The 22,996-nt window shown below is 43.0% G+C and overlaps 1 protein-coding gene across 1 annotated transcript in view; it reads left to right on the top strand.

Moving 5' to 3' along the window:
• The first annotated feature begins 1,650 nt into the window (after nt 1-1,650).
• Nucleotides 1,651-22,996, top strand: part of cacna1fb (calcium channel, voltage-dependent, L type, alpha 1F subunit) — a 56,117-nt gene continuing 34,771 nt past the window's right edge. The window contains 5 exon segments of the mRNA XM_044211621.1: nt 1,651-2,037; nt 10,942-11,207; nt 12,636-12,736; nt 13,783-13,888; nt 20,428-20,567. Of these exon segments, the coding sequence (XP_044067556.1) occupies nt 2,016-2,037; nt 10,942-11,207; nt 12,636-12,736; nt 13,783-13,888; nt 20,428-20,567 (635 nt within the window). The 5' untranslated portion in view covers nt 1,651-2,015.

The raw sequence follows: 22,996 nt of genomic DNA on the forward strand, positions 1-22,996 counted from the left end.
AGGCAGCGACCTCTAGTGGCCTCAGAAATCATGACCAGATCAAAGGAGGAAGTCAGATGAAGAAGCATAAAGAGCGTCAAAGTCCACGTTGGGTGGTGGACGTGGTGGATAGATGCTTCAAACACAGGACTCTCACCTGGGAGACTGTCGTTCGTGTCCCGTGTGAATCCAAAAATCAATGTTGACTTGTTTTAACCGTAACCGTGATCTTTTCCTAAACCTAAGTAGTTTTGGTACCTAAACCTAACCAAACAGTGTTTATTGTTACCATGACGACGAAGGTCCGGTACGCCTGTTGCTGGTTGCTGGACATTCGTAGGATTATGCACGAAAAATGATGCATTAGTTTTCGTAAGATATCTACGAACTGTTGCATGAGGATACGTTGCGTCACTTAAATATGGAGATAGTTTGTGACAGAAAAAAAACCGCCTACTTTCTCAGCTCCACACAGCTGACCAATCACTGAGCGAGGTGGGTGTGATGTCAGAGTGTCTGTTTCAGAAAGTTACTGAACATGATGCAGCCGGATCTTCACACATTTAAAATGACCTTGGCAAACACGTTTTTGCCCATAACTCAAGAATTGATGCGATAATTATGACGAAATTACTCACAGATGTTTAACGGGATACAACGATGAAGTGATGACATTTTTTATCCAAAAGGTCAAAGGTCAACTTCACTGTGACATCATAATGTCTCTTTTTTGTCCATCATCCACCACCATAACTCAGGAACAGAAGGGGAGACTCTGACCTGATGTCTCACAGCTGGTCTGGCACTGAATAGGTGACACTTTTGATTCAAAGGTCATTGTGACCGCTAAACAGGTTTTTATTGAGTAACAATGAGTAAACAATAACGAGCACAGTGCAGGCTTTCCTCCATCTCGTGCATTCTGCCTTTCACTTCTGCCTCATTCTGAATTTCGAGCGTCATCGGGATCACGTGACTGCTAACAACGAATCGGAGCGCGCCTATCTAACCGTGACCCAAAAGCAGCACATGTTGTGCAGCTGTACTGTAAGAATCCATCTTTTCATAGTAATCCAGTACATGTGTCCCTGTTCAGCCAACACATCTGTGATAATCCTTCATTATTCAGCTCAGCAGTGGAGATAGTAGTCTTCACTACATCTGTGAGTCTGGACAGACGTGGATGGAAACTGCAACTTGACTGTCTGGTGGAGACGAACAACTGCCGGGCGGTGACTTTAGTTTTTAATAAAACCTGTAGTCAGATTTTTATTCTCACTGCGCCTTTAATTCTCCAGCTGCCCTCCCCTTTAACACACTGAGCTTTCTCTAGTTAATCCCAACTGGGGGGGGGGGCGACAGAGCGAGAGAGAGAGGAGAGAGAGAGGAGAGAGAGAGAGAGAGAGAGAGAGAGAGAGAGGAGAGAGAGAGAGAGAGAGAGGAGAGAGAGAGAGAGGAGAGAGAGAGAGAGAGGAGAGAGACAGAGAGAGAGGAGAGAGAGAGAGAGAGACACAGAGAGAGAGAGGAAAGAGGAGAGAGAGAGAGGAAAGAGGAGAGAGAGAGAGAGGAGAGAGAGAGAGAGACAGAGAGAGAGAGAGGAGAGAGAGGAGAGAGAGGAGAGAGAGAGAGAGAGAGAGAGAGAGAGAGAGAGAGAGAGAGAGAGAGAGAGAGAGAGAGAGAGAGAGAGAGAGAGAGAGAGAGGAGAGAGAGACAGATTAGTGAACCGAAGCTGAAAAAAGAGGCAGAATTTGTGTCTCCGGTTTTCTCTGTATTTATTAGATTTCTTCTCACTTCTCACTTTTTTCCTCCAGTTGGATGTAAATCAATGAATTGATTAATCGATCTGCAGATGCATCAAAAGAAGCAAAGTGGAATAAATAGAAATGGATGTGATCGTGTTTGAAATGCGGAGAAGTTGTTTGTGAATCAGAAGAAGAAGAAGCTGATGAGGAGCAAACCGACAGGAAAGTGATCAAACTGCGGATCGATTAAAGATGATTCTCGGTGTTTGGAGCTGAGCGCTAACAGCAGCGGAGATGTACGAGGAGAGAAGACAAAGTAAGACATCTTTTTATTTGCAGAGAATCTGCTGATTACAAAAATTCTGTTTTCTTTGAGTTTCAGATCCAAACAGCTGTGGATTCATTATTAATGTTTCACTGTTCAATAACAGAGGAAGTCTGAAGCGATCAGTCCATTTCACAGTTTCGGTCTGAAAAGGTTTCTTCTTATTTCACTTAATAAATCACACAGTTTATCAGAGCATGAAACATTGATTATTCTGTTATTGTAACCCCCCAACACACACACAGCAGTTCTACTACACATTTACTCTGAAACTTATTGTGTTCTTGTTCGAGCCAATCAGGTCAGATGATGTAAAATGACCACTTTTATACTTAAGTACAATTTTGAGGTACTTGTACTTTACTTGAGTGTTTTAATTTTATGCTACTTTATACTTCTACTGCACCACATTTATTTAACAGCTTTAGTTACTGAACACATAAAAACACATGATAAGTTTATAAAATACAACAGTCTGTTACTGGTAAACAGTTTGTGACTACGAGCTGATCCAGAGACATTTCTCCTCTAAACTTTCATTAAAGTAATGAGGATCAAAAAGGTCAAAGTCTCAAATATTTCACAAAAAAATAAAACATTTGTGTATCAGAACTAATGTCAGATGGAATCAGGAGACAATTTACTGCAGAACCAGCAGTTTTACTACTGATACCTTAAAGGGACAGTTCACCCCAAATCAAAACTACATATTTTCCTCTCCTGTCGTGCTGTTTAGCAACATAGATTGTTTTGGTGCGAGCTGCAGAGTTTTGGAGATATCGGCCGTTTGTCTGCATTGTTTGAATATAATGGGACTGAAAGCGCTCAAAGCGCCACAATCTCGATGGATAAACAGATGTAGTTTTGATTTTGGGGTGAACTGTCCCTTTAAACAGATATAGGTTTAAAAATGTAAAGCACTATAAGTTGCCTTGTTGTTGAAAGGTGCTATACCAATAAACTTGCCTTGCATCTCATGTTCACTACTGAACTGAAAATGTTATAAAAACATGAATCTGTGCTTTCATTTAGTTTCTGCCACTTTTATTCTGAAGGTCGGTAGTTTATCACAGAGTTCGGTTTAGTAATTTACACATCAGTACGGTTTGTTGTTGTTTTCCCAGCAGCCAGAAAGATGATTTGCATTTAAACATTCAGTAGCTGGTTGCGCAATGAGCTATCAGACATAATTCATTTGCTCATTATCAAAGGGAAGGATGACATCATCAGGTGGGATTACCTGTACTTCCAAAATACAAGGACAGGGTGTGTGCGTGTGTAAATATTGCATGCTGCCTGTTGCCGTTGCTCTCTCTCGTCGTCTTATCGTTTTCCTACTTTTTCTTCAAACTTGAGTAAACTTTTGTGTAAGTGTAATTTAAACTACGCTCTTTATGAAAATGAGAGTAGAAAGTGTTTTGGTATTTTTTTTCGCCGTGGAACTTCTTCTTTTGCTACTCGGTCAGGGCACCGCTGCAGATCAGCTGTTTGGCCGCATTGTTTACACCAGGGAACAGCTGATCGCGCTGAAGCCGAGCCGCATGGCGCCCGGGACTACCGATGTCCCCACTGAGATCTGGAGGAGGACACACCGAGGATGCAGAGGTGGAACGAAGCGACGAGGGAAGAGAGAGGGGAGTGCAGACAAAAGAGACTTAAGAACAAGAGATTTAAGCCATGTCTGCCTTCTCTCGTCATGGGCAACGTGAGATCTCTGGCGAATAAAATGGACGAGCTAACGGCGTTAGCCCGGAGTCAGACGAAGTTCCATGAGAGTAGTTTGATGTGCTTCTCAGAGACATGGCTACACCAGGATATCCCGGACCATAACGTTTCCATCGACGGCTTTCAGACTGTTCGGGCCGTCAGGGATCACACCAGGAGCGGTAAGCGGACAGGCGGCGGGCTTGCTGTTCTGGTCAACAACAGATGGTGTAACCCTGGTCACGTTACTATCAAGCAGAGTATCTGTAGCCCGGACATTGAACTGTTAGCTGTGGGACTCCGGCCAAATTATCTGCCACGTAAATTCTCACATGCCATTGTTGTGGCTGTTTACATCCCCCCCTCTGCTAACCCGGCATCGGCGTGCAACGACATTCACGCCGCCATAGCACAACTCCAGACTCAACACCCGAGTGCACTCATATTAATCTCGGGTGACTTCAACCATGTCAGTGTTTCAACAACACTGACTAATTTCACCCAGTATGTGAATTGTCCTACTAGAGAGGAGAGGACACTGGACCTGCTGTATGCTAACGTTAAGGACGCATACAGCTCTTCCCCCCTCACCCCTCTGGGTAGGTCAGACCACAACCTGGTTTACCTTAAACCCTGCTATGTGCCTCTGGTTAAAAGGCAGCCTGCGAACACAAGGACAGTGAAGAGATGGTCAGAGGAGGCCTATGAGACACTGCAGGAATATTTTGAAGTGACAAACTGGGATGGAGAGGACATTGACGGGCTCACTGAGTGCATCACTGGCTACATTAACTTCTGTGTGGACTGCAATGTCCCAACTAAGATGGTCCATTGTTATCCAAATAAACCGTGGGTAACAAAGGACATCAAGGACATCCTGAATGCCAAGAGGAGGGCCTTTACTGATGGTAATATGGAGGAGGTGAGGGCAATCCAGGCCGACCTGAAGGTGAAGATCAGGGAGGCCAAGGAGAAGTACAGGAGGAAGCTGGAGCGGAAACTCCAGCAGAACAACATGAGAGAGGTCTGGAGTGGCATGAAGACCATCACTGGCTTCAGACCGACTGGCAGCAGAGGAGTTGAAGGCAGCTTCGACAGGGCCAACGAACTGAATCTGTTCTTTAACAGATTCGACACACCGGCTCCTGCTCATCCCCCCTCTAACTCAGCTGCTGTCGGCCCCCAGACTCCACTGAGTCCACTGCCCCCCCCTCCTCCATCTTCCTGGGAGAGTCCTACTCCCCCCTCTCCACCAGGCTAACGGCCCTCTTCAGACTGATGACTCGCCCCTCCCCGCCTGTGACCTCTGCTGTGTGCCTGACTGCTGACCAGGTGAGAGGACAGCTGATGAAACTCTACTCAAACAAGGCTACAGGCCCCAATGGAGTTAGCCCCGGGGTGCTAAAAGCCTGTGCCCCCCAGCTATGTGGAGTCCTTCAACATGTCTTCAACCTGAGCCTGAGTCTTCAAAGGGTCCCTATTCTGTGGAAGACATCTTGCCTTGTTCCTGTGCCGAAGACACCGCGTCCCAGTGGCTCCAAGGACTACAGACTGGTGGCACTGACCTGCCACATAATGAAGACCCTGGAGAGACTGGTACTGGAACAGCTGTGGCCCATGGTCAGACCCCCTTCAGTTCGCCTACCAGCCGAGGCTGGAAGTTGAGGATGCCATCATCTTCCTGCTGAACCGGATCTACACCCACCTGGACAAGCCAACAAGCACGATGAGGATCATGTTTTTTGACTTCAGGTGGATGCCCCTCTTTTGTCTTGGATTATGGACTACCTGGCTGGCAGACCACAGCATCAATGCGACAAAGTCTAAGGAGCTGGTTGTGGATCTACGGAGGGCCAAGGCACCAGTGACCAGGGTTTCCATCCAGGGGGTCAGTGTGGACATGGTAGAGGATACCTGGGAGTACACATGGACAATAAACTGGACTGGGCTAAGAACACTCAAGGCCAGAGCCGCCTCTATTTTCTGAGGAGACTGAGGTCCTTCAACATCTGCCGGATGCTGAGGATGTTTTATGAGTCTGTGGTGGCCAGTGCTGTCCTGTATGCTGTTGCATGCTGGGGCAGCAGGCTGAGGGTAGCGGACGCTAACAGACTCAGCCTAATTGAAGTTTGAGAATTGTATCAGTGTAGAAATCCATCAGTAGTTTAAAGTGAAAAGTTCTTTTTAGAACCACATTCACACACCTACACACCCACAAGTGTACAGGAAAACTTTAACTGCAGTTAAAGCCAGGTCCATGTGGCGTCTTCCAGACAGTTTAATTAGCCGGCTGTCACAGACATAGCAGCACCGCTTACAGTGTAGCAGTAAATCCTCGTCACAGATCAGCAGTTCAACCTGTTTAAACAGTTTCCTCCGAAGGATTTTGGAGGCCTGAAGGTGTAAAAGTAGAGAAAAGTTGTGAACAAAAATATGCAATAGATTGTTTTTTCTTTCTCATCTCTTTAATGATCTCTTGACCCCTCAGATTTATCTCAGGGCCCCCCAGGGTCCCGACCCCCCGAACCGCTTACTCAAACTGGACTACCAAAATAAGAGCCTGGATGTTTAGTCTCTCTGTCAGCTGACTGTTCAACCTGAACAGATACTAAGCAGGTATCTACACCTGTGTGTCACACTGTGAACTGTGACCTTTGACCTCAGTTAGGACATGGTTAACAGAGGTCACAACCTCCATCAGTTGGAGAGTGACTCAGTTTAATCCTCCTGATCCTGACGGAGGATCAGACTTCCTGCTCTCTGCTCGCTCAATTAAGATGGCCTCCACGGACCTTCTGATAACGTTGTCATGGAAATGAGCATTAACATGCGTGACATCATTGGTTACCGTGGCAGCAGAGTTAATCTGCCCTTTTGTTCCGACCATAAAACAAAGCTGATTTTAAGTTTATCTGAACCTCAAAGAAACCGTTAAGGTGAGTTTGATCCTGAGGGGGAGATCCTGCAGATGAGAGGACTCGTTGACTCCTCTGTAGCATCTCAGAAGACCATAATCAAACATGGACGATGTGCTTGGAATAAAGGTTCAGCAGTCGACTATCTAATGTGAGATGTCTGAGTGTCCTTGAATGCACCAACAGGGATCTTTGCTGTATTATGACACACTGATGAGATAACATGGACTGTGATGGATTAACTCTCTGCAGGCTCATTTTCATGGAAGTGAAGTGAAGTGAAGTGAAGTGAAGTGAAGTGAAGTGAAGGAGATCAGTCTAAACAGGAGAGGTTAGAAATAAACTCGTGGGGCGAACCTTGAAGCTCAACACTGGCACCTCTGCTCTTCTGATTCTAAAAATATATAAATGAATAAAATAGAAAATAAAGCTTCCTAAACACTGATGATGTTGGATTATCTCTCTACACGTTTGTTTTATTAAAATGAAGTGAAACTAAGATCTAATATTTCTAATATATAACTTTTATCTGCCAGAGGGAAGGAAATCAGTCTAAAAACTGATGGAGGATTTGGAAAATACGCAGCCGCAAAGTCCCAAAAATGTTTTCTATTTTGTAAACTTTTGTGCCAATTTACCAAAGAAAACCGATGAAAAATATTCTTTTTCTCAAAAACGTGAGACTAAAACTAAATAAAAAGTAACCTCTGAAAACAAAAACTAAATTATGGCTAAATGTGTTTGAGCTGTCGCACTAATAAACAACATCTAGCGCTCTGTCGGCGAGTAACCGGCTCTCGGAAGTGAAAATCAACCTAAATTAAGGACTAAATGAATCTACAATCCACTGAGAGTTCAACAAGAAGCATGCAGGCAGCACGCCGACGTTTCTAAAGAATTCATTCAGCTAACGTTAAAGTAACGTTATCAGGGGAACGTTATCTTGAGGACGGGATTAATGTCGGCCATCTGAACCTTCCTCTCGATGTTTGCCAGATAAATATATCGATTAACGTGATCTGATGTTTTATCTGCTGGTCTGAAGTTAAAGACAACAGTGCTGCGGACAGAAACACTAACATAACCACCGCCTGTTTACTTCCACCTACAACCTGGATTTGACTGTAAACAGGTAAGCAACACCTGTTGTACACATCAAAGATGGTGGCAGCTGCAGAATCGGAGGAAACTGGAATAAAATGTCTAAAACTAACAGATTCATTCTAAATCAAAATCAGGAGCCACAAGTTTACACTTGAGCGACGTGTCTGCGTCTGTGCAGCTGATATCACATGATGTTATTGGACACGATGATGTATTGATCCGACGTCACTGTTGAAAGAAGCACCGCTGCTGCGAGTCTGAGATCTGAGCAGTGAAGAAGAAGAGAAACGGCCCCAACATCCACGAAATGAACTGATGACCTTCCAGCTGGACCAGGCTGGAGGGCAGCGTGACACACACACACACACACACACACACACACACACACACACACACACACACACACACACACACACACTCACACACACACTCACACAGTCAGAGACGGGGCAGTAAAAAGTAGAAAGTTAACAAGGCGGATGCAGCGTTGTGTGCGAGTGATGGGATGCCCTGCTACACCACCACACACACACACACACACACACACACACACACATTCTCTCACACACACACACACACACTCTCACACACAATCTGTTGTCATGATGATGTGAGTTGACTCGGGGTAATTTGGGGATAATTAGTGGGTTCTTGTCGTCCTGCGGGTGAAGCAGCTCCTCCACAGGAAGAAACAACGTGACCCACAGTCATGTGACCTGCACTGTCCAAACCTCAGCTGCTCATTGGACGGATGACAAACCTGCTGGGATGCTGCCAGCTCTGAGTTCAATGAAAGGAAAGACTTGAGGACCATCCTGCTGTTTTTAAAATATGTATAATCGTCCATTTATCACAAAGCCTGTTTCCATCTCAGAGTTTAGATTGATCCTGTCACACTCACAGTTTAGGAAGTCAACGTTACGTCATCACCGCAGCCGAGACTCAGGTTCGGGTTCAAATCTCTGTTTCTAGGAACTAAATGAAGATGTACTAGATGAACATCCGGATACGGGAGCTGCCATCTTGCACTGGTGATGTCATTTGGAGCCGGAGTCTGCGCAGTAGTGATCGGGGTATCGTGGTCCCGCCCACACACCCGGTCGACCTAATCGTGAGCCGGCCTCAGCTGTCAATCATGACGTAAAACCCCTTTTTATAGCATCAAATATCGTAGAAAAGGTTTCAGTCGTAGTCGTCTGGACGCTGTTTTCAGAATCAAGACGTTTCGGCTCCCATCCGGAAGTCATTCTCAGTTGTGAAAATGGTCTGAGAACTCAGAAATTTAAGCTACTCTGTGTTGCTTAAGCCCCGCCCTCAGGGAGGAGTCTACCTGAGTATCTGTTGATTAGCTAGCTTCACCTGAAACTGACCTAATAGTTTCCATGATGGCCCAGTAATCAGTAATCAGGCCTATTGTTTTCTGGCTGCACCTCCCTCATCACTGTTAAGTACCTGATTAGCATGTGATTGGCTTGACCACGGTGTTAATACACTGTGGTAAACTTTGGGCAGGTTGAATCTCAGACCACCATTTCTGTTCAAAGAGGGGTTTTCTTTTTTCACAAAAATGGCTTCTTTGACTCGTCTTTCAAACCAACTCTTCTCTCTACACGGTGATGACTGAAGCGCCCGAGACAAACTTATCGTCTCTCTTCTCTCCTTTAGCAGCCGGACAGAACAAAGATTCTGTTTAGAGAGATTTTATTGACAAACGCTAAAAACGAACAATCATGAGGACGTGTTTGTATGTGTTTTAATGAGAAACACTGAATGTAAACAGAAACTTCCTGGACCTTTAAATTACTTATAATTCAGTTAAAGCTCTCATATGTTTGTATTCTTTGTGCCTGCAGTGGCTCTCAGTGACGGCGACGCTTAATGTTGTCAGTTACCGTGCGTTTTACATGAAAAGTCAAAATGGCCGTGTGTCACTTAGTGAAGCGGCTGCCAGACTCTTGTTTGAAGGCCTTATTTCCCACTGACTGTGAACGTATCTTCACTGCGTTCAGGGCGGTCAAACTCTGCTCTTACTGTCTACCTCTCTCCACCTGCATGTAAAAAACGAACAAAAAAAAACAGCTGGACGCAACAGCAAGGCATTCTGGGAAACAGGAAATCTAGGAAATCACTAAACAAAGAGAGAGAGAGAGCGATCATCATGTAATTTCACTGTGCTGGCATCGCTGAGTTTATCTGTGTGTGTGTGTGTTCAGGGTCCTCAGGTACCAACATATAACTCACGGCCCAGATCACACACACACACACACACACACACACACACACACACACACACACACACACACACACACAGATCTAGGTCACAGCTGTTCACTACTATATTTCTGTTTTCACTTCCTCTGGAAACTGTCATATCTCTCCTCCTCTTCCTCTCAGTTCATTTCACCTCCTCTCTTTCCTCTCCCATCCTCCTCCTCTCCTCTTTCACCTTGATGGAAAACCTGATCCTTTACTCAAGTAAAAGTACAGAAGTATTTTCAGCTTCATGTAGTAAAAGTACTGGTTCTGCAGTAAAATGTCTCCGGTGACTGATATCTGAGTCTCTCTGACATGAAGATTAATCCTGATGCAGAGCAGCGTTTTACTGCTGTAGCTGCTCGAGCTGGAGCTAGTTTTAACTAGTTTATACACAGTTAGCTAGTTTTAACTGCTTTATAAAGTAGTTAAAGTAGTTAACTACTTTAGCTAGTCCAGTGGTTCCCAACCTAGGGGTCGGGCCCCTCCAAAGGGTCACCAGATAAATCTGAGGGGTCGTGAGATGATTAATGGGAGAGGAAAGTAGGAGTTGAAATATAATATATAATATAATCTCTAGTAACGGCTTTATAGCTCCTTAGCAACCACCTACTAACACCATGGTAAGAGTTCCTATTAACGTAGGCACCTAGCAGTACCCAGCTACTCTGTAACACTGTAGTAATTATGAATTACCAGCTAATGCATAGCAACAACTTTTTTAACACTAAGCAACCACCCAGTAATACATGAGCAACCGCCACTAATCTCCTATCAATCACATGATTACCTCTTGCTTTCCTGTTAGCTTCTTTTTGATTTTACACTTCATGTGACGACTACAGCAAACGTTTTTCAGAAAATATTAAAAATATTTAGAAGCTCTACAATGAAATCTTCTCTGTCGGTCTGTCTCCAGGTGCTGGTCGTAATGGCTACACCAATGCAATGGATGGGGAGGAGGGAGGAAGTGAGGGTGAAGAAGAGGAGGAGGGAGGAGAAGGGGACAGAGGCGGAGAAGGAGAAGGAGAAGGAGGAGGAGGAGAGGAGAGGGACGCGGAGTTGGATGAAGAGCTGGACGGAGAGGACGACGGAGGAGTGAGGATGACAAGAACCGACACGCTTCATTCGACCACAAGTTCGACCGGAACACAGAGAAGGAGAGGACAACACGCTAAGAAACAGGTGAGACTGAGAGACAACACGCTAAGAAACAGGTGAGACTGAGAGACAACACGCTAAGAAACAGGTGAGACCGAGAGACAACACGCTAAGAAACAGGTGAGACCGAGAGACAACACGCTAAGAAACAGGTGAGACAACACGCTAAGAAACAGGTGAGACCGAGAGACAACATGCTGAGAAACAGGTGAGACAACATGCTAAGAAACAGGTGAGATAGAGAGACAACACGCTAAGAAACAGGTGAGACTGAGAGACAACACGCTAAGAAACAGGTGAGACAGAGAGACAACACGCTAAGAAACAGGTGAGACTGAGAGACAACACGCTAAGAAACAGGTGAGACTGAGGGACAACACGCTAAGAAACAGGTGAGACTGAGGGACAACACGCTAAGAAACAGGTGAGACAACACGCTAAGAAACAGGTGAGACAGAGAGACAACACACTAAGAAACAGGTGAGACAGAGAGACAACACGCTAAGAAACAGGTGAGACTGAGGGACAACACGCTAAGAAACAGGTGAGACAACATGCTAAGAAACAGGTGAGACAGAGAGACAACACGCTAAGAAACAGGTGAGACAGAGAGACAGCACACTAAGAAACAGGTGAGACAACACGCTAAGAAACAGGTGAGACAGAGAGACAGCACACTAAGAAACAGGTGAGACAACACGCTAAGAAACAGGTGAGACAGAGAGACAACACACTAAGAAACAGGTGAGACAACACGCTAAGAAACAGGTGAGACAACACGCTAAGAAACAGGTGAGACAGAGAGACAACACGCTAAGAAACAGGTGAGACAGAGAGACAACACACTAAGAAACAGGTGAGACAACACGCTAAGAAACAGGTGAGACTGAGAGACAACACGCTAAGAAACAGGTGAGACTGAGAGACACCACGCTAAGAAACAGGTGAGACAACATGTAAGGAAACAGTTGAACCAACCACAGCTCTATAAACACCTCCACCAGTGACAGATCCTTGATTTTAGACAGACAACTGTCACTTGCTGATTTTATCAGCTGTAGCTAGCTAGCTAATTAACATTAACTTTCGGAGTTAATTGACTCAGTTTTTAATGTTTCCAGCTGAATTGTTTTAAAATGAGAACCCTGTAATAAGGTCCTAAATGTGCACTTGATGGCTACATACATGATATCATGCTAACAGGCTGAGGCTAAAGCTAACAGGTAAAAAGTCCTGAACGTGACCTGTACCCCCACAAAATAATGTAGTTAGCAAATGACATGCTAACTCTTGGCCTTGAAAGTAATGATCAGTTACCACTTTTGGTTGTAAGCTAGTTAGCCGGACATGCTAACATTAGCAGCTGGTGGTGGAAATGATGAACTTATTGATGGTGATGATGATGACGATGTTGAAGGTGATGATGATGATGTCGTCACTCTTCCTCCTCAGGTCCAGGGCAGTAATCAGGTCCAGCGAGCTCCCAGAGCGTTATTCTGTCTGAAACTCAACAATCCAATCAGACGAGCCGCTCTCTCTATCGTTGAGTGGAAGTATCCTTTACTCTGACCAATCAGCTTTTATACCATTTGTTTTCCTTTGATCTACTAATGAGCAATTTAATGTATCATTAGTTAAAACATCATTTGGAAACACTTCAATACCAAAACACAGCTGCTAGCCTGCTGCTAACACTCCTCCCTAGCTGGAGTAACAGCAACCTGGAGTCTGTTGCTCAACTGCATGAACTGAAGTCCAACTGAAATGTAATTAATTTTTTTGGTCTGCTACAGCAACATATCTGTTCTGTAAATCACATGTCAAGAGGGAGAAATTAATATTTTATATTTTTTGATTTCATGGTGGGCCCCCTAGTTTTGCATTAATTCAACAGAATACCGTTAGGTCGTCTACATAGATGGATCCTTATAGTGATACAGCCAATCAAATCTCGCATAAAGCAGTAACCTCAGCGTTCTATCATAGGCAGAGCCGATGCTGATTGGCTCACACAGAGCCCACACAGAGCCAATCAGCAGCCTGCTACACAACACAAGAGTAACAGACTCAGAACAACAACCGCATGAACGCACGTCTTGTCCTGAACGAGCCACCAAACAAACATTCTCCAGGTAAAAGTAAACTGCTAACGGCAGTTTGCAGGCTAGACAGCTAATTAGCTGCTCAGCTGTAGCACATTAAAGAGCATGTAAACGTACCTGCTAATGTCGCTTTCGTCCAGTTGGTTCTTACTCTTCAATACCACTAACAACACGCTGTCTGCCCATGTAGCTACAGCATGTTCTCTATTGTGTAACACCACTAAAGAACTAACTAAAGAACTATGAACAAATACATTTAAAAACATGTTTGACATTAATTTAAAATACATAAAGGGATGACTCAATGTGATTTCAGTTGGACTTTCAATCATTTCAGACCAGGAGTAGATCTAAAAGAATTAATCACTTAGTTGGGCAAACAAATTAAGAGGAAAAATGACTCCTTCTGGACTCTGGAATAATCAGATGGCTGAGATGAAAAGTTTTATAGTTTTTATAGTTTTGTCCCTTCTGAGCTTTCTTAACGTGTCTCTCAGGCCGTTTGATATCTTCATTCTGTTAGCCATCTTTGCTAACTGTGTCGCTCTGGGAGTTTCTAAACCGTTTCCTGAGGATGACTCCAACTCCACCAACCACGACCTGGTGAGATCAACTATACAAAAACACACTTATAAATGTTTCAATGCATGAATACAGGCATTTAATGAGCAAATAAAGAGCAGGAGAACATTTCAATGGCTGTGAAGAGTAGCTCAAAGAGTGCAGGTTTGGGTTTGAGTGTGTTCGAGGTGAACAGACTCAGGTGGCATTAACACTTCAGCCTCAGGTTAGTGTGTTTGTTCTGCATATGTTCCTCTGCAAGGTGCATAGACCACCTCATGGTCTCACATCACAGTAATATTGTTAAATGTTGTTAAAATAAAGGTTCACATTCAGCAGACATGTGAAGCTTTGGATCTGTCGGAAGATTTTATCTCTTTTGATGGAGCTAGGCTTGCAGTTTCCCCCTGCTTCCAGTCTTAATGCTAAGCTAGGCTAAACCTGTCCTGGATGTGTCTCTGTACTGGACACACAGAGAAGAAACTGATATTCATCTGAAACATCTGACTCTGAAGAAGACAGAGCACAAGAGGATTTATCTAAAGGAGTTCCTCTAAGCCAACTGGACCTAGAAGCTAACTGTGATCTAGCTGAACCAGCTAACTAGCACAAAGACTGGAAGCAGGGGGAAACTGTTAGCCTAGCTCGGCCTAAAGAGAAAAAAATCCACCTTCCAACAACTCCAAGTCCATCTGATTTAAATGTTTTGTCTTGTTTATTGAGCAGGTGTGGAAATAGAAATGTAAAAAGGAGTTATTGTGGTTTTATCAGCAGTTAGCTTTGGTTTAAGAGGTTTTTCAGGGGTAAAAATCTTAACAAATCCCACAGTTATCTATTCAGGGGTGGCTTTCATGGTATATGATAAATTCTCATGATTTTTTTATCCCTGGCTTTACCACTACCAGTATTTCTAGGAAAAAATGCCTAAAATAACATGAATCAGCAATAAGATCACCTGTTGGTCTCCTTCGATAGATAATAAGCTTAAGAATATGACTCCATTGTAAGTAAACCTATTTATTTCCATTCCAGAGTTAATGCAGATTCAATAGAGAAAATAAATAAGTATAAAATCTAAATTTCATGGTAATATAATAATCATAACCAGGGTCCAGTGGCTAATAATGCTGCTGGATGTATTCTCCTACTGCTTGACTACAAATGTAACTGTAAATGTGATGAAAATGCACTAAAATACAATTTATAAAGATATACTCAGGCGGTCTCCACGTTTTGGCCATGTTTACTGAGAGAAAACCTCATCCTTAATCATGTTAGTGTCACGTTAGCCTACTGAACATTTGACACTGATTTCATGTTTGGAAATGTAAACTTTATGTAGAAAGTGGTACGTTGTTCTCAGGCTAAGATGCATTAAACTAATGAACCCGCCCACACCCCTGCTGATTGGTCGTTGATCGTCCAGTAGACCAGAGTGGATCTTAGATTAGACGCCATCAGAAGATGGCTAACGCTTCACAAGCGAGCGATGAAGGCAAAACAGTCGATTCAACCTTCCATCTCAGTCAACAGTGATTCTTATTGAATGAAGTGTCTGCTTCGCCTCGCCTGATCTTATCAAATTTCAAGTTGAATTTGAAATTAAGAAAAAAGTTGCGTACATTTAAAAATATAAACTTTTTGACTTTCAGTTGCACCCTCACAGATTATGATGGGCGGATCCAATTACGGATTTTCTAGTTTTTAAGTTTGAGAACCACTGCTTTAAGTGAAGCATAATTTCTGGGTACTTTTTACACCCCTGGTGATTTATTTCCTAGCATCACTTAGGACAATAAGGCTTATTTAAAAATAATCATTGTGGAATAGGCTATTGCAATTTGTTCAATTATCATTATCGGTAAATGTTATTACAATATCAGTCAGGACATTTTATTACATTATTGAGTTTTTTTTGCATTTTCAATGAAGTTAAGTGCAAATTTATTACATTTTCAGGAAATTATTACATTATTAGGTGCCACACGTGTGCATGTTAAAATAGTCTCATACAAATTCACCTCTAAACAGTCATTTCACTGGTTTCCAGCAAGTTGCTTTATTTCTAAACGCTGAAAATGTCTTTATATAACCTATCAAGACATGAGCTTTCTGTCCCCCTGCTGCGCATGCATCCTTTTTCATCTGTTGGATAAATTCATGCAACTCCCCCCAAGTTCAAGATGACTCATCAAAAATATTGTCATGTTTTACAGGAAAAAGAGGGATTTTATCATAAAAATACTCAAAAAGGATTTTTAGGGACACTGAGTGTTAGCTTTAACTTCATCATCATCACTCTGCATCATCACTGCTGACCTCCGCTCAGGGACTACAGATGGAAATGAGCTTTTAGCAATATTCTTGGTACAATAAATGTATTTTTCATTTCACTGTGTCTTTAAAAAACACTTCATTTATTCATAAAACCCATTAAAAACCTTTAATATATTAAAATCTGTTAATATTTCATTCATTTCCTCCAGGTTTGGGGCAAATATGTAACCTTTACCAAGTAACAAAACTAGCCTTGAATTTGCACCTTAATTGAATTGCCAAACTTATTTTAAGGTACAAATATCCATCTTCTCATGTTAAATGTGAACAACTTACTTTAAACCCCTATTAATCATTTATAATCAGTAATAAACGTGTAATAACTGGTGTGTAACACACTATAATGTAGCTGTAAGCAGATGTAAGGAGAATGTTAAGTGTTTATTCATGTTCAGTATTTGTTATAACTAATAACTATAATAAGACATATTTAATATTATTATCACTGTGTTTTATTATATTGTCAGTCATCATCTGTTTGAACAGCAGCCTCCACTTCTGTCTGCAGGAGTTATGGTTGTTAACAGATGCATTAATAAACGCTTAGATCTGCTAATAGTCTGTTATTAACCAGTTATTACATCTTTATATTAGAAATGCTAAAAAGGTTGAAGTACAGGTTTCTTGTTTTCCTCCTGTTTTCTGTCTTTGGTTTAAGCTGCTTTTCCATTCGCTTCTTGCAAAGCACTTTGTAACAGTGACTCTGAGAGAGAGACAGGTAGGTGGGCAGACAGACAGACAGACAGACAGACAGACAGACAGACAGACAGGTGGAGTTCAGGTGTGTCTCCTGCAGCCTGTTTGTCCCACAGGAATTCGTTTTCCTTCAGGATGTTCAGTCAGCTGACGAACACCCCCATACCCCCGCGGGTCCTGCTGTCCCGCTGTGGAGGCCGGAGGTCACGGGTAGATACCGTAAATGACTGACAGGTCTGGGATCAGATCTGATCAGCTGAGACTCTGAGGAGTTTCTGCTCTGATGGTTCAGCTCTCTCTCTCTGCTCTTTATGTCGATGTCTCTCTACCTTCAGTTACAGTCGGACTGTACACACTGTTCACGCAGCCATTTTACATCGAAGTGACGGCCTCGCTGTGTGTGTGTGTGTGTTCTTTGTTGCATACTCACTTTTCTTTTCACTCACATGATCGCATGAAAGAAGACGACTGCAGATAAACGAGTGGAGGAAAAGACGACATCATCCTCAGTGAACAGAAGAAACGTGTGACCTACAAAATGATTTCTGTTTGTACTTTTTAAAGATACAGTTTCAGATTTTCAACATATCAAACGACATTTTGTTTATGGTCTGCCTGTCTGTCTGTCCTCCACTTTGGTCCAGACTGAAATATTGCGATGAGACGTGCTTCATCGTTCGTGCTCCCCTCAGGATGAACTGTAATAACTCTGCTGATCCTCTGACTTTCCATCTAGCGCCACCATCAGGTCGACATGTTAACGTGTCCGACACTTTGGCTTCTGACCAAACACCTGCAGAGCTGCATCAACAGGCCCGACACAACCAATGTTTTGAAAAATACTGTCAGCTTTTTAAAATTCTCTGAATTACAAATAATGTAAGGAAGTGGAAGAGTTCATGATGAATCAGGGGCGTAACACAAAATTCTGGACCCTGTACATAAGCATTCTCTACGGGCCCCTCCCCACATCCACGGCTGTTCATTCTAGCATCTTTGTGGGCCCTCCTCACAACCGAAGGGAGGCTACATGTAGGCGCCTCCCTCACTACTTATATAAAGGCACCCTGGTCCTTTACCATCGTAGGAAACAAATATCCCGGCTCAGTCCGGTAACAGTTCCTGTGTGCGGAAGGTCAGTTGTTGACAGTGTGAAGGTTGCTGGTTTGATTCCCGGTGTTTCCATGCAGCTAGCAGAGAGATTTAGAGGTGGACGTCTGAGGGCACAGAGTGTTTGTGTGTGTTTGTCAGCTCTTGTACATCTATCTTTGTGAGGACCAGTTTGAATTTTAGATTTTGGGACTGAAGACATTTGTTCTGGTCCTCACTTCTTCAAAGGGCTGTTTGGAGTTTAGACTCTTAAGGTTAAGGTAACGGTTGGTGTTAGACAGGTCAACGTTAGGGTTAATATTAGGGGCAGGGAATGCATTATGTCAGTGGGGGTCCTCACACGTATAGAAAGACCAACATTGTGCGAGTGTTTGTGGTGCAGGGATGATGACGGATTGGTAATCCTCTGAAATGCTCACAAATTCTCCACATCCATGTTTACCAGGTCACACACACACACACACACACACAACCGCACACACACAACCGCACACACACACACACACACACACACACACACACACACACACACACACACACACAACCGCACACAACCACACACACACACCACACACACACACAACCGCACACAACCGCACACAACCGCACACACACACACACACAACCGCACACACAACCACACACACAACCACACACACAACCACACACACAACCACACACATGCACAAACCCTAGCTTTATTGTGTAAAACACCTTATAAATGTCCTCCAGCATTCAAACCTCCATTCAGAGAGCATTAAAGGCTCAGTTCACCCAAATTACGAAACAGCATATTCTCTCACTCACCTCAGCTGGTATCTGTGCGACACGTGGGACTATTTCTTCAGAGGAAAGTTGTCCCTATTAAAAACTGTCTCCAGTGTGTTGTGTGGATTATCCAGACTAACCGGGACTCTGAAAGAGATGTTGCTGTTGAATGTTTCACATCTGTGAGCAGCACAAATGAAACTCCATTCACCTCCATTGTTTTGGGTCGGAGGCAGAAATCTACAAACCTGAACATATAAAACTAAAACTGTGACTGGACAGACACGAGACAGCAGCTGATACCGGATTGAAAGACTGACGTTGATATTTGACAGTTAAAAAAAGTGATACATCGACTGATATATCAGGTTCGGTATGATCTCATAAAACTTTATTTATAGAGCACTTATCAAAACAAAGTACAAAGTGCTTCACAACAAGAGAAATAAAATATCACAGTGAATGATGAAATATAAAGAAATAAAATACACAAAAGCAATAAAATATACAGGCAGTTCAGGTAAAATCAGGATCTGCCTTCCGATAAAAATGTGTTTTGAGAAGAGACTTAAACGAAGACTCTGACTCAGACAGCCTGATGTCTTCGGGCAGGTTGTTCCAGATCCTCGGGGCCCTGATGGCAAAAGCTCTGTCCCCCTTAGTTTCCATCCTGGACTCAGGAACAGACAGAAGACCCCTGCCCGAAGATCTCAAACTACGTGAAGGTTCATAAGGGATTACAAGGTCTAAAATATAGTCTGGAGCCATGAAGAGCCTTAAAAGTAATCAACAAGATCTTAAAATCAATCCTGAAACCAACAGGGAGCCGATGTAAAGAGGCTGAACCAGGTGTGATGTGGTCGCACCTGGTCCTGGTTTACAGCCGAGCAGCTGAGTCCTGTACAGTCTGCAGTCTGTCAGAGTTTTTAGATTAAGACAAGTGAACAGGCTGTTACAGTAATCGAGGCGTGAGGAGACAAAAGCATGAACAACAGTTTCTGCATCACTAAGATTTAAAATGGATTGGATTTTTGCAATATTTCTGAGTTGATAAAAACATGATTGGACAAGCTTAGTGATATGTTGCTCAAAACATAAATTGCTAAACAGGACACCAAGATTTCTTGCAACAGGCTTGATATGTTGTGACAGGTCACCAGTAGATGGCAGTATTTGTTTAGTGATGTGTTGGGGCCCAATAACAAGGATTTTAGTTTTATTTGAGTTGAGCTGAAGAAAATGTATCAACATCCAGTGTTTTATGTCAGACAGGCAGTCCTGCAGAGAACTCAGCGTACTGAGGTCAGTGGGCTCAACAGGGAGGTACAACTGTGTGTCGTCTGCATAACAATGAAAAGAAATACCATGTCTGCGGATGACATCACCCACAGGAAGCATGTATAAGGAGAACAGTTTTGGTCCCAGAATTGAACCTTGAGGCACACCATACTTGATATGGGAAAAGGATGACATGAAGTTATTAATGCTGACACAGAATTTCCTATTGGACAGATAAGATGAGAACCAGTCTAGTGCAGTGCCAGATATGCCCACCCAGTGCCTCAGTCTATCTAAAAGAATGCCATGATCAATTGTTTACATCCATAGATATTCAGAGTGTTTGATGATGTTCTGTGGTTTGAATGGAACATGTTCTCCATGTGTTTCAGGAACAAGTGGAGTACGTCTTCCTCATCATCTTCACTGTGGAGACCTTCCTGAAGATCCTGGCCTACGGTCTGGTGATGCACCCCAGCTCCTACATCCGCAATGGCTGGAACCTGCTCGACTTTGTCATCGTCATCGTCGGGTGAGAAAACACCAGAACTGATGGATGTGTCTGTTTAGATCAGTGGTTCTCAAACTGGGACATAGAGCCACTGCAGGGGGGTGTGGATATTGAGCAGACCATAAGTTGAATATGATCCATGTGGTGACATAAACAAACAAAAGTTTTCTGATGCTAGCAAGGCTATCTTGCTAACCTGAATCTTTTGTTTATTTCAATCGCCCGTATTGTTAATTGATAAATTACGTGACAGGAAAAGTTTGAGAACCACTGATTTAGATACTTTAGATGTTGGTTCTCTCTATAGACTCTGGTTATCCCTTTAGATCATGGTTCTCCCTTTAGATCATGGTCATCTCTTTAGATCCTGGTTATCTCTTTAGTTCCTGGTTCTTTCGTTATATCCTGGTTCTCTCTATAGACTCTGATTCTCCCTTAAGATCCTGGTACTCCCTTTAGATCATGGTCCTCTCTTTAGATCCTGGTTCTCCCTGTAGATTGCTGTTCCCTCTTTAGATCCTGGATTATTCTTTAGACTTTGGTTCTCCCTTTAGATCCTGGTTCCCTCTTTAGATCCCAGTAGTTTCTTTAGAATCTGGTTCTCTTTTTAGATCGTGGTCCTCTCTTGCTATCTGGTTCTTTCTTTAGATCCCAATTCTCTTTAACCTGGTTCTCTCTTTAGTTCCGGGGTTTCTCTTTAGACTCTGGTTCTTTATTTAGACTTTAGACTAGGTTTTCTCTTTGGTTCATGGTTCTTTGTTTAGACTCTGGTTCTTTGTTTTGTATCCTGGTTCTTTCTTTAGACTCTGGTTCTTTGTTTTATATCCTGGTTCTGTCTTTAGACTCTGGTTCTCTCTTTATATCCTGGTTCTGTCTTTAGTTCCTGGTTCTCTCTTTGGACTGTGGTTCTCTCTTCTATACCCTCACTCTCTCTTCAGACTCTGGTTCTCTCTTTGGACTCTGGTTCTCTCTTTATATCCTGGTTCTCTCTTTAGACTCTGGTTCTCTCTTTATATCCTGGTTCTCTGTTTAGACTCTGGTTCTCTCTTTATATCATGGTTCTCTGTTTAGTCCTCTGTTCTTGTCCTGTGTTGCACTCTGTGTTGAGTCTCTCTGTGTAGTTGAAGCAGTGTTTAAAGACTTGTAGCAGTAAATTGGATCTGACTGCAGTAAACTCGGCAGCTTCCAGTCTTGTGGTCAGTGGAGGAACAAACCCTCCAGCGACGCCACAATTTATCTCATTTTATTGTTTTTGTGTTGAGTGTACGTGACAGCTGACTGTGATCACTGTACACTGTAACTAAATATACACGTCCACCCTCCTACAATAAACCTCAGCTGTCACCACATAAACAGAGTCACTGCAGTGAAACAGGGAATTTAACCCCCACACTGGTGTTGAGGATGCCTTGCTGCAGGGCTGCTGCAGCTCTGGTTCTGTGGTGAAATAAGATGGTCTTCCTCAGGTTCCTGAAGCAGAACAGGATGTTGCAGTGGGTAGGTGTGAGCTGCTGATTTACATCTGGCTGCCGTTCTTTCTCTCATCACCTCTTCCTCTTTTCATAAACTCTTGACACACTACAGAGCAACGTTGCATTCAAAGAAGAAACGCTGTCTTGTAAATATGACTTCTGTATGTCATAAGTACAACTTAGTTTCTCATAATCACAAGATACAGATCACATAATAATGACATCAGCCTTTCTAACTAATGCAGCCATAAGAACTAGGTTGTTGTGGTAATCGAGTCAGTTAAGAAGAGGCAGACAAAGTTTTAGCCAAATGCTAATGGCTATGTTTTGAGGTGTAGTGTAAAAACATGCAGTAAGCAGTTGAGAAGAGAGAAGTCTGTCCTCACGTTCTGTCTTTTATCAGAGTTCAAACATTGAAATACAAAAGAAGCAATTATAAAGTCCATCTTCTTCAAAACCTTAAACAATATATATTGTATTAACAAGGAAGATAGACAGTTACGTATATAATGTTTCTAATATTTATGACATACTAAGTCACAATTATGGGAAAATGTCTCCATTTCTTGTCTTTGCTGAATACATTATTTATTGAAGCATTTTGGTACAAAGACATTTGTCGGGCAAAGTTATTTTTCACTGCATGTATTGAAAAGGTTTTTCAGCATCCGTCTGTCTGTCCAACACATATTTCTCAACAACTATGGGTCTGATTTATGTGAAAGTTCCTTATCTCATCCATCCCTGCTCTCCAGAGGATGAACCCTGTAGATTTTATGATCATGATCTTTCCTCTAGCGCCACCCTCAGGACAAACGTCACATTTTTAGATCCACTGCCTGTAAGGTTCTAGCAGTATGTCTCACATGATCAGTTCAGTATAATGTCCAGTTCCACAGCTCTAACTCCATCAGTACAACAATAGAGTCATGTCATCCTCACCACTCTGCTGCTCTCAGTTACTTCTTACTTAGCGCA

Source organism: Siniperca chuatsi, linkage group LG10 (genome assembly GCF_020085105.1).
Source record: "Siniperca chuatsi isolate FFG_IHB_CAS linkage group LG10, ASM2008510v1, whole genome shotgun sequence".
NCBI lineage: Eukaryota > Metazoa > Chordata > Actinopteri > Centrarchiformes > Sinipercidae > Siniperca > Siniperca chuatsi.